The sequence below is a fragment of the Helianthus annuus genome, chromosome 14 (genome assembly GCF_002127325.2).
Source record: "Helianthus annuus cultivar XRQ/B chromosome 14, HanXRQr2.0-SUNRISE, whole genome shotgun sequence".
In the NCBI taxonomy this organism is placed as follows: domain Eukaryota; kingdom Viridiplantae; phylum Streptophyta; class Magnoliopsida; order Asterales; family Asteraceae; genus Helianthus; species Helianthus annuus.
Genome location: NC_035446.2, coordinates 91,102,122 through 91,114,042, shown reverse-complemented (window position 1 = coordinate 91,114,042; position 11,921 = coordinate 91,102,122). Strand labels below are relative to the sequence as shown.

The window sequence follows — 11,921 nt, the reverse complement described above, 5'->3', positions numbered from 1 at the left end:
AAACCATAAGGGTTAAATTCGACAGAAACAAGATTATCTCTAATGAATTTACGAACCAAGATTAGATTTTTAATAAATTTTGGGTTATAAAGGATGTCATTCAGTTTAAAGGGTCGGGATGGTGAAGGTAACGTGGTGTGTCAAGATCCGAGAACTGGAATACGGTTGCCATTACCGACTAATACGGACGCTATAGGATTAAACGTAGAAGGGGTAGAGATATTACCGTGCTCTGGCGTGATATGAGAGGTGGCCCCCGTGTCCATGTTCCAAAGATCCTACGGCTGCTCGATTCCGAAGGCCGCAAAGGCTTGGGCCAAATCAGTGGGCTGCATAGGATCTAATTCGGTGATGTGGGCCTGGGCCGATGAGGCCTGCTGCTGATGTGTGGGCTGACTTGGTTGCTGGGTATTAGCAGGAGGTGGGGTATTGTAGGACCAAGGGTTTATCCAAGGTCCTTGGGTAGGGAAGGGACAAGGTGGCACCATCCATTGAGGAGAGCCATAAAACCCGAAAGGACCCGGTGGAGGATAAGAGGAAGCCGACTGGTTGCGAGGTGGGTACGACTGCTGCCCTCGGCCTCTGGTTTGGCCACGACGGTAAGAACCGCCCCGGCGGTTACGGGTGTCATGGTCCTGGGACTCACGTGGGTGAGGAGAGTCGGACCGGGGAGGGTGAGGAGGTGCCGAATCCAGGGCTGCAGCGACGACAGGTGGAGAGACAGTAGCACATGCGCGTTGGCAGCTTTGCTCCCGTAGAAGCATATCACAAGTATCGGTCCAGGAGGGCAGTCGCTGAACAATGAGAGCCCCAGTCATGTCAAATTCTGGGGGTAGCCCACGGACCAGTTTCAAGACTAGCCGTTTTTCAGGCACGGGGCAGTCAACAGCGGCCAGTTGGTCAGAGATTTCTTTCAAGCGCTGAAAGTAGGCTTCAAGAGACGAGCAGGATTGAAGGATAAGGTTGGTGAAATCTTCTTCAAGAGTGGCAGCACGAGAGTCTTTATTGTTGAGAAAATGGTTTTCAAGCCGGAGCCAAGCCTGACAGGCCGTGGATCCAGGCTGGAGGATTTTGAGAAGAAGATCGTCCGTTAAAGTGCCATAAATCCATTGAAGGACCACGACATCGATCTCCTTCCAGGAAGATAAGGAGGGGTCATCTTTAGCGGGTGGTGGGGTGTCGTCGATGTGATCGAAGACACGGTAAGCGGTAGCGTGGAGATGAAAGAGATTAACCCAGGACGAGCAGGAAACCTTTTCACCATCAAGAGTTCGGATCTTCTGTTGAATGTTGTTGACAGAATAAACAGGGTGTAAGGTAGTTGGGTTCGAGGATTTTGGTGGGTGTTCATTGTCGTTCGAGTGTTTTGGTGAGTTAACATCGTCGTCTCCCATTTCGGCAGCAGGGAAATGAACGGGGTAAGGAACAAGGAAAAAAGAAAGGGTGTCCGGCAATGAATGCCCGAGGGCAGTGCTCGGAGAAGGAAGACCAAGGTCTTCAGGAGCGGCGATCAGAGAGGGGATTAGGGTCCAGAGCGTCTGCGCTCTGATACAATGAAATCAATCGTATGATCCCCATTGTGAATATTACAAACAATATATAGAAGATACAGAGAGCTATACAAGGAAACTAGCCATCCTAATCAAGAGGGAATATGCACAATAATATAGAAGATACATCATCAATCTATAATTAATATATCGCTAACACTTAAACATAAAGTAAAACAAAATTAGTTCAGTTTATATGATTATTTACATAACACATTGATAATGATTTGATATATACTTGTTTGCATGAGGAAGATGATGGGTATATATGATTAAAATTATCTATAGATATAATATTCAATCTATAGTATAAACAATAAAAACCTTGAATAAATACACCATATTATAGCTCTTTGTTGTATATGTTCTTTCAGTTAATAGCAATGTTTTCAGAACCGGACCGGACGTTGAACCGGTCTCCCTAGCGGTCCACTGGTCGGACCGGTCGAACCGGATTTAAGAACCGGACAACGTTATAAATATTAGTTATTAATATATATGCATATATAATTATAATTAAACTTTACATCTAATTTAATATGAATATGTATTATTTTTAGTATAGATTTTCTATTAATAAAATATGAATAACATATTGGACAGAGATAATAATTTCAAATCTAAAATAACGTACAAAAATAGTTGAATAAAAGTATCGTATGTAAATAATACTCTAATATAATAATATTAAATAAGAAAAATATAATATAATAATTTTGTTAAATAAAGGAACTAGGTAATAGAAGTAGATCTACAGCTTATTTGTATTGAGTTTTTCACTCTTCCTAATCCTATGTTTATTTATATTTTTCTTATGTAAGTCTTTTCCTCTCTCCAACTTCTTCCCTTTATTTCTCACCCAAGAATTCATAATCTGACAATGAACCATCGTCGGCAACGCATTCGCATCCAATCAACTTCAGCTCTCTTCTAGATCTAGCAAAGATGAAACGAGCTCTGCAGATCCGGCAAACAAGATGACGGTTGAAGGTGTTTCCTTTTGGGTTAGTTGCAGGTCCGGCCCGACCCTAAACACCGGGTTTCCGGTCAACCGCGGGCCACCGGCCTAGCCGGCCGGCCGAGTGTAAACCGGTTTGAACGCCCTGGCCGGACCGGTTTGAGTAACGGACGCGGTTCAACCGGTCGGACCGGCCGGTCCGGTCCGGGTTTAACAACATAGGTTAATAGCAATCCTATTTGAGATATTGGTCTATAGCCAACACGTTACTAAGACTAAGCGGTATGGGGCTGGCTTAGGCCCGACGCCGGTCCCCCACACCGCCCCCTGCTTCCGTGCCGGCGAATCCGGCTCCCCACAGACGAAGTCGACGGCCCAAATTTCAAAATTATAGCCGTTACTAACGGCTAGATTTAATTAAAAAAATATTACTTTTTCACTTTAAATATATATCAATTTCATCCATTTTTTATACCATTCTCATCCACTTCTCCCATTCTCATCCATTTTTATAAAAAACACTCCCATTTTTTTTATACAATCATGAATCCATTCAACCCAAACAACCCCAACCTGAACAACCCCAACCTGAACAATCCCAACCCGAACCAACCTAACTTTTTTTCGAGTCCCGCTTACACTCCGACTATGGATCCTTCGTGGGAGTCTCCACAATTTACGTTTTCGGGTTTCCAACAATCACCTAACGCCTTCTCCCAAATGTCCCAACTTGAACAAATGCAACAATACTAAGCATTCCAACAATTCATGCAACGCAACTCAATTCAACTTGATCAATTCCAATCGCAACCGCCAACTTCCCAACCGCAACCCTCGGTTCAACTTGACGATGATGATGAAGTCGTCCCTGAATCGCCATCTCGACTCGGTTCCGGAGGATGAACGAGAGGTGTATCGGAGGATGAAGGAAGAGGTGAAGAAAAAATGGACGTCGTTTTTATTTTTATTTTTAGGAAATGTAATTTTTTTTATGTTATGAAATGAATTTATTTATGTTGTTTTATGTTGTATTTTTTAATTTTTATAAAGTCTTTATTAAGTTAATAAAAAAAACTTAGAAAATTATAAAATATTTAGGTGGGGTAGCTCCATCCTCTACCCCCTCAAAAGTGAAGGAGACTTATCCTCCATGGGATGGTGATGTGACGCCTATGTAATGACCCATTCTCATAAGGATGGAGCTCTCCATACCCTTTATTCTAAGCAAAAAGAAGATGCAATTTTGAGACATTTAAGTTGTAATCGGTTACCACCAACCACATTCCCTTCTTTGCATGTCAAAGCTTCCTCTGCCGCCTCTTCTTATTTGTGAATCAACAAACCGGTTGGGGACACTTTATTTGTGATGAAATTTAGTTTTGTTTGTTTTTTTTTTTTTTTTTTTTTTTTTTTTTTTTTTTAATGTAAGAGGTCAGAGGTAGTAATGCCCTTTTACTATCTTTTTATGTTAAAGAAATTTAGTTTTTTATATGAAAAATATATATAGATAGCTAAGAAACTTTTAGATGACTTACGGAAAGCATAATTAAATACTTTAGATTTATAATTTGTATGTCCTAACACGAAAATTAAGTTAAAGAAAACGAAAAATGAAAAAAAAAAAAAAAGAGTAACAATTGTAGAATTTTATCCAATTAGAAAGAAATACCGCAATTGTAAATTTAGGTGTTGTCTGCATTTTTATTTATTTATTTATTTATGTTGAATTCTAAATATGCATGTGCAAAATTTAATGAAATTTTTATGAAATATATGCTTTAGTCGGTATTAATTGGTGTTGTTGGAATGCAGTCATCTTCAGAAGTAAATCTTCTGAAATCGAAAAATTGCTCAGTTATATTAAAGCTATCTCATACACCTGGGTAAGGAATCGGGTAGGAATTTGGAATATAACATGGGAGAATTGGAGGACTTTTAGTATCTAATGTAATTGTATTTCTTTCCTTCTTTTTTTTGTTTATCTTTTTCCTTGTTTGTACTATGCTTGAGCGCCTTGCTTAAGGTTTTTATATAATTCCGCCCTTTTTTTAAAAAAGAAACATATTTTACTTTTATGATTTTTTTTAACAATGAGTCATCTATTTTATGAAAATGGTACGAATAATTAATCTCTTATACAAAAAACAACTTGCGTCTCTTCGTTAATATATCATTTTTTGACGGAACCGTTGTGACGTTTCCTTTTTTTAATCACCGATTCACCAACAATTTACAGTTACACTACATAAACCCTATAACGTCATCTGTTAACAACACCGTTTCCCTCTTCCCACATCCCAACCGCCCAATCTTGCCATCCCCATTTTCTCCCAGCCTTCAAAATCTTTGATCCAAAACTTCCGCGTTTGACATAAAGGTACGTTCTTAATCTTATCTGTACAATCTTGCATCCCTATGTATCTCCTTCACATCGCTTCTCTAACTCCTTCACTTCTCTATCCGCTGTTTTGTTCAAAACAACACTTTGGAATCGAAAATAAATTTTGTAAGCATCATACATCAGCTAATATGATTTAACGGTTTACCGGACTGATTTTGAACAAACATTTAAAACATGTATCCCAAAATCACTGAACAAACCCTTAATCAACATGTATCCCTTAAACCAATTCATTCTTTGTAATCATCGACCAGTGATGAACATCCAACCAATCGCAAACAATAATCTATCGATTTGTGGCGAGTCAAAATTGATAAATAACGACAAAAGAACCCCAACATCGCTCTGTATATTCAAGAAGGAAATAAAGAGATAAACATGGAAAACTCAATATCTTAGAGATGTTACCATGATGTAGAACTTGTCTGATAACTTCTATAAAGGATGGTTTCAATTTACGAATGGAAAATGGAGTCAGAAAGGAATTTAGGTAAACCGGATGAAATTGATTAGGGTTGAAGCGGTGGACCGGTGGTTGTTGATAGAATCATGGTGTTTTATTTACTATTTTATAGTTACTAAACTTGAAAGATGATTTTTGATCCACAATAGCTATTTATTATTTGACATTTTATTTTTTATATTGTTTATATTAATACGTATGTAACAAATAAAGTGGTTACGATTTGTTTCTGTTAAAGCATATCTAATAAACACATATATTAAAATCTATGTTCCTTTAGTCTTCACCGTCACAAGATATGATATGTTGTATAGAAACCCAATATAATGACTTTCTTCATCTTCGTTCTTTTGAATTTGATGAAATCCTTTTTTTGTTTGTATACGTATTAGTTTGGAATAACCATATAAAAAAATGCAAACACACCTGTTATAATAAACTAATGGACGTCTACTGCTTTTTGTATGGATTATATTTTTTTTGGATTTTGTTAACAATAATTTTAATTTATGTAATAGTTAGCCTTGTATGCTTTCTGTCTTCAAGTTTTTGGACCCACAATCATATTATTATACATGAAAATTAGAAGCGTAGTCGGAAATGTAAAACCGTATAACTAATCAGAGCCAAACCATTACTAACGATTTGGTTTGGTTCGGTTTTAGTTTTATACAGTTCGGTTTCAGGTTTTTTTGGTAGAAAACCATTATCAATGGTTTGGCTAATCACGGTTTTAACTAAAACCGTCAAAATCAGATCGTGAACACCCCTATTAAAGATATTCATAATTAACGCCCCGCCACAACGCACGGATTAATGTCAACTCGTTACTTTATATTTCACTAAAAATATTTTGATAACATAAAATTTTAATCGAACCGCTTCTAACCGAAGCTAGCCAGTTTTTAAAGATAGATAACCAAATATTTCAATTATAGTTTTGGTTACGTGTCCACTTTATGGAGTATGTTTTTCTTCATTAATATGAGATAAAAGAAACAATCGATTTAATGAATTCTTTGGGAAAGCCAAGACCTCTTTTTACAGTTATTTCTTTTGTCCACGTTTCTTTTCTCATCCAAATGTAGTATAGATATTCTTAAGTGTCTTAAAATTGAAGTTAAATTACATTGTTATCTATGTCTTAAAATTGAAATAAAATTACATTCTTGCCCACAAAAGTTCATTCATAAGGTAGTATAGAGATATATATAGTCTGTTGAATAGCAGTTTTGTGACGTTAACGGTTGCAATATCTCATTTTTCTTATGGATGTGATGATAACATAAAAGTGTGACGTGATAATTCTAGACTAAACCATGGGTCTGTTTGTTATTGGGTAATGAAATAGATGAGAGAATGAAATGGACGAGGTAATGGAATGGACAACAGAATGAAATGGATCATTCCATTCCATTGTGATGTTTGGTTACTCATATGTGAATAGAATGAATCATTACTTTGTACAATTTGATAAACAAAAAAAGATGAAGTAACGAAACACAACTGTATTAAAAACGACAAAAATATAATTGACTCAATAACAATAATATATTAATGATAAAAAATAATAATAGATTTTTGATATATATTAATATTAGTATGAATATTAATAAATATAAATATAAATATAAATACAAATAAAAGTATAAGTATAAATATAATAATAATAATAATAATAATAATAATAATAATAATAATAATAATAATAACAACATATTTCTTTCCATTCTTTGAAGGAATGGAAATAAAACATCTACATACAAAGGAATGGAAATTATTATATTTGGAAGGATTTACATTCCTTTGGAATGCTCCATTCTATTACCACATTATAACTAAACATGTTTCTTTTCATTCCATCAGAATGATCCATTCCATTCCACCTTCCATTCCTTCATACCAAACGCTACCTATATCTTTTTGAGTCTGTCTCCTTGGAACTTTTGAATTGTTAATTTCATCATATCATGTGTTATCTTTCACTTGAATTCTATTTTTATTAACCTACAAATCTGGTTATATAAAAAAAACTTGTGAGAACAACCCATCTACAAAAAAAAGAGAGATAAAATAGGAGGAACTAACTAAAAGCTTATATGCATTTGAGGTACTGTTTTACAGTCTCTTCTGCATTTTTCACATTGAGGCAAGACTTTAACCGCACGACAACCTAAATAGCATCCTTGTTTCGGATTCGTCGAAGAAGGGTTTGCCTTGTTTTAAGCTGTTTTCCATCACATTACACATATATACCACACGAAGACATAACCCATTCATGTTACTGATGATACAGATTGATCTTTAAACATCTTCATGCTAATTGCATTAAGCATTGCTCTTGAATACTGTCTAGAAGCCATTTTCCAATCCATTCCTGTTGTCATCATGGCTGAAAATTCCGGGTAACTGATCCGTCCATCCTACATTACAACAACAACAAGATAGTTAAACTTGTAAAATGTTTCCATTTTGGGGAAAATCACAAAAACGACCTCATTGACAGTCTAAGGGGCTGTTTGTTTAAGCTCTAAATGGGTTCTTAATGGTTCAGAACTCTTACTGGTTCAACACTTAATGGTTCAGACTGTTTGTTTCGCGAGCAAATGTCTGAAAGGTTCTTAATGGTTCAGACATTTGCCTCTGAATGGTAAAGCATTATACCGAGTCTGAATGATTAAGACATCTTATCTGAATTGGTATGACATTTGCTTCTAAATGGTTAAGTATTATACTGGTTCTTAATGGATCAAACCTTTTAGTGGCTCAACACTTAATGCTTTAGACCTCTTACTAGTTCAACACTTATCCATTCAGACGTTACCAAACAACCCCTAAATCACAAAACTAGCCTTTGATTTTTTTAAACCAGATTGGCCATTAACCACGAAACCATGTGCTAAAGAGGCACAAGAATCCCATGCACTCACTTGGCATAATTGTCAAGGGCTATAATGTTAATCTTTAGTTATATATCGATTCTTGTGATAGTCCCTATCTTTTTCACATTGAAATTACTCCTTTGACATGATTTGAAGTCGAACCTTATCTAGATCGGCATCAACTATGATTTCGTGGACCATCTTTTCGTTGTGTGGATCCATGTTCCCGTCGAACAAACATTCTTTCAACTCATCGAACTCAATGTACCCGTTGTGGTTCTTGTCAAAATGGTGGAAAGCTTTACGAAGTTGTTCTTCGTTACTAATCTTTTTTAGATGCACCACAATTGTCATAAACTCCTCACAGTTTAGCACCCCGTTATGATCAAGATCAGCCTATTGCCCAAAAAAAAAAAAAAAAACAACTATAAATCATGATCTTGGTAAAATGGGTCGAAACTGTTCCTCTAAAGGATGTACTCACCGCTTCCATGAACATTTGAATATCGGGATCTCCGACGGGTTGGTCGCTGATTGAGGTTAGACCATCTTTGAGCTCTTGGAAAGTGAGTGCACCATTCTTGTCTCTATCCATGTCGTGAAACATCTTTTTTAACCCGTCTATCTGTTCATTGGGCAAATTTTCCGCTACCAGCTAGATTGATTGGATACAAAGAGTCAAATTAATTTCAAATAGTCTGAATTCTAACGATTAAAATGATCAAAGAACTTACCCTGATGACTTTCTTTTTGAACTTGTTCATCAGAGAAAACTGTTGGATTTTTGCTCGAACGTTTTCTCCCAAAGGAATATCAGGGACATTGTCCGCATTTTGTATCCACCGGCTTCCTATGGGTATAAAGGTAAATTTAACTATTAGGCTGTATTCTGTGGATTTGGAATGTTTACAATGTACCAAGACCATACTAAATAAAATACAAGGCAAAGTTAGTATATGAACTAGTAAACAAGAACTCGAAATGAAAAAATAAAAAAAGCTTTGAAATCCAATTCAACCATTAGTCCGGTTCGCTAGCTCAACTGGTCTGAATGGTAACCGGTCGGTTAAAATGGACTTAGCCAGACGGTTTCCGCTGATTGGCTTGTCCCATCTGTTCTAATAAGAATAGTGGTTGTACTCTATGCTTGTATATATTTAACAAGAAAAACGAAAGAACACTACATTTAAAAAAAAATAGACGAGAAAATGACGAAACTACCCTTAACGGAATAGTGGAATGTACGAACATATAAGCATGAGGTAAATGCATACCGAGGACTTGTTCGGCAGTGAGGCGTTTGGATGCATCGGGTTCTAGCATGCCCTTGACAAGGTTCTTGGCATCATCGGAGACACGAGGCCAAGGGTCTCTTCGAAAATTTATCTCACCCTTAATAATCGCCTTTGCAATTCCTTCTTCAGTTTCTGTGCTAGTTACATGCAACACTCCATGTATAAGAAATTATGCAATATACACCCATAATGTCTTCCATAAATAAAAAATAAGAACAAACTTTTTCTCATCCTCTATATTGTGGTGTATGTACCTGCCCAAAAAGGAGGAACTCCACATAATAATATGTATAAAATGACACCAGCACTCCAAACATCAATTTCTGCACCATAATTCCGTCTAAGAACCTCTGGAGCCATGTAATATGGGCTTCCTACTATCTCCTTGAACCGTTGATCTACCACGAAGACAAAAGATCAATTTACGATACATGATTAGCGACGAACTAATCAAATATATACATACCAGGTTCAAAGAAGATGGAAAGCCCAAAATCGATAGCTTTTAGAGAAGCGTTTTCGTCTCGGTTATCATACAAGAAGTTTTCAGGCTTTAGATCCCGATGTATTACCCCGTGTTTGTGGCATACCTACATAACGAACAACCGTCATTATGTATAGAGATGATTTTTGATGATAAAAGAAACTCATTGGCTTGGTAAGAGTACAAAAAAGGAAGCTTTCTTTTGGCAAATTAGCATTCACCAATTAGAGGTTGTGACAACAAGCCTGAGACCAAAGTTTGTCTTTTTTTGTCGAAGAAGCCGCAATTAGAGGGTGTAACATCTTCCTCTCTGCCAACATCGTATAACATAGTTGGTCAGGAGGTTTTCCACTAAGTGGTTTCCTTCTGGGGGTCTCAAGTTCGCATCCAACAAGCGTATGCCAATAATCCGAGAGAACACCACTGTTTTAGGATTCGGACTTGGGTAAGGTGCCGGCATGTATAGCCCTACCGTGTTGCAAACCAATTGCACTGAAGCCGTTAAAAAAACATCTTCCTCTCTAGTTTGAAATTTCAGAAAAAGTTGACGAAAGCAAGATGTTGCAATCTCTAATCGCTGCATCCTTAACAAAGAACAACGTTTGGTCTCAAACTTCCATGACACAAATTTTATGGTGGAGATGTCGCAACCTCTAGTTGCAACATGCCGATTTGTCAAAGTGTATCAAAATATATCCCCGTGTCATCATAGCTAGCATTTTTGAACACCGGAAATTACAGAATGATTAGCCCTCTCGTATTGCTTGTTGGCAATATCGTTTTTAGAGTTCTCCCACCATGACCCTGTCGCTAAATCTATACCTAAGAAAAAATAAATAGAAGAAAGTGTGGGAATAATAACCTGGACAACTTCAACAATGGTTTTGGTAACAAGAGCAGCGGCTCTTTCGGTATAATGACCTTTAGCGACTATCCTATCAAACAATTCACCACCCTGACAAAGTTCCATAACCAAATAAATAGCCTCTTTGTCCTCGAACACGTCTTTATACCTCACAATATTTGGGTGCATCGGCAAATGTCTCATAATCTCAACCTCTCTCCTAACATCTTCAATGTCAATCTCCGTCCGCAACCGACTCTTTGATATCTTCTTGCACGCCACGTTATCCCCGTTCTCCTTGTCTTGACACGCATACGTCACCCCAAACTCACCTCTCCCAAGCTCTTTTCCGAAGCGGTATCGCCTGAAAATATCGCTTCCAGATGAATCTTGGAGCACGTGCACCGGCCGACGGTATTTTTTGCATCCTTTGTGGTGTTTAGTGGTTTGATGGTCATGATCTATTGGGGCTATGTGTTTGGCATAGTTCTTGTGTTTCTTGATTAGTTTTTTATTGACAACGGACATGCAACCCCCCATGGGAATAATGTGCTTTTTTATGATTTTAATAAAGCAAATTTAGGGTTCCAATTTGGGGGGTAGCATGAGAGGGTCAAAGCATGGTGATTTCAAATGTTATTAGGATAATGGAGTGCATGAAGACCCTGATAATGTGGAGAGATTGATTGATTATAATTTGTTCTGTGGTTCCTGTTTTTATTCTATGACTCTGAAATGTTACATGTCTACCCACAAAAATGATTCAAATACAAATATACATGTGGAGGAGTATGATCTAGAATAGTATTTATTCTCTATTTTTAATAGTTTGACAAACATCTTTTCTAAACTAATTCATAGCTAAATTAATTTAATTATAAGTTTGATTTAAGAAACTTGAAAGTACTAGACAAACCAGACAATTCCCATTTTCGAAACTACACGTATCCATGTTCTTGTAATTATATAATCCACTCATTTACTAAATACATGTTTATATTAATCTTACATATCTAGCATAACAAACATTTCAAGCATCTTATA

At 36.8% G+C, this 11,921-nt stretch overlaps 2 protein-coding genes across 2 annotated transcripts; both read right to left on the bottom strand.

The window, feature by feature from the left end:
• Nucleotides 1-278: 278 nt before the first annotated feature.
• LOC110881625 lies at nt 279-1,394 on the bottom strand. Its single transcript, XM_022129830.1, has one exon. The coding sequence runs from the start codon at nt 1,392-1,394 to the stop codon at nt 279-281; it is 1,116 nt and encodes a 371-aa protein (XP_021985522.1).
• Nucleotides 1,395-7,377: 5,983 nt separating this feature from the next.
• LOC110885016 (calcium-dependent protein kinase 24) lies at nt 7,378-11,417 on the bottom strand. Its single transcript, XM_022132714.2, has 8 exons — nt 10,896-11,417; nt 10,016-10,139; nt 9,804-9,947; nt 9,529-9,681; nt 8,989-9,104; nt 8,739-8,909; nt 8,417-8,650; nt 7,378-7,795 (listed from the first exon to the last, which is right to left on the bottom strand). Exons 1-8 carry the CDS (start codon nt 11,415-11,417, stop codon nt 7,649-7,651), a joined length of 1,611 nt encoding a protein of 536 aa, XP_021988406.1. The 3' UTR covers nt 7,378-7,648.
• Between the last annotated feature and the right edge of the window lie 504 nt (nt 11,418-11,921).

What these genes read in the sequence shown, in the direction of transcription:
- LOC110881625 (XM_022129830.1), bottom strand. Translation starts at nt 1,394, where the DNA reads ATGGGAGACGACGATGTTAACTCACCAAAACACTCGAACGACAATGAA.
- LOC110885016 (XM_022132714.2), bottom strand. Translation starts at nt 11,417, where the DNA reads ATGGGGGGTTGCATGTCCGTTGTCAATAAAAAACTAATCAAGAAACAC. An exon ending in AGTTCCTCCTTTTTGGGCAG is followed by an intron (nt 9,682 to 9,803) that starts GTACATACACCA and finishes TAACTAGCACAG; the next exon opens with AAACTGAAGAAGGAATTGCA. An exon ending in TCAAAAAGAAAGTCATCAGG is followed by an intron (nt 8,910 to 8,988) that starts GTAAGTTCTTTG and finishes CAATCAATCTAG; the next exon opens with CTGGTAGCGGAAAATTTGCC.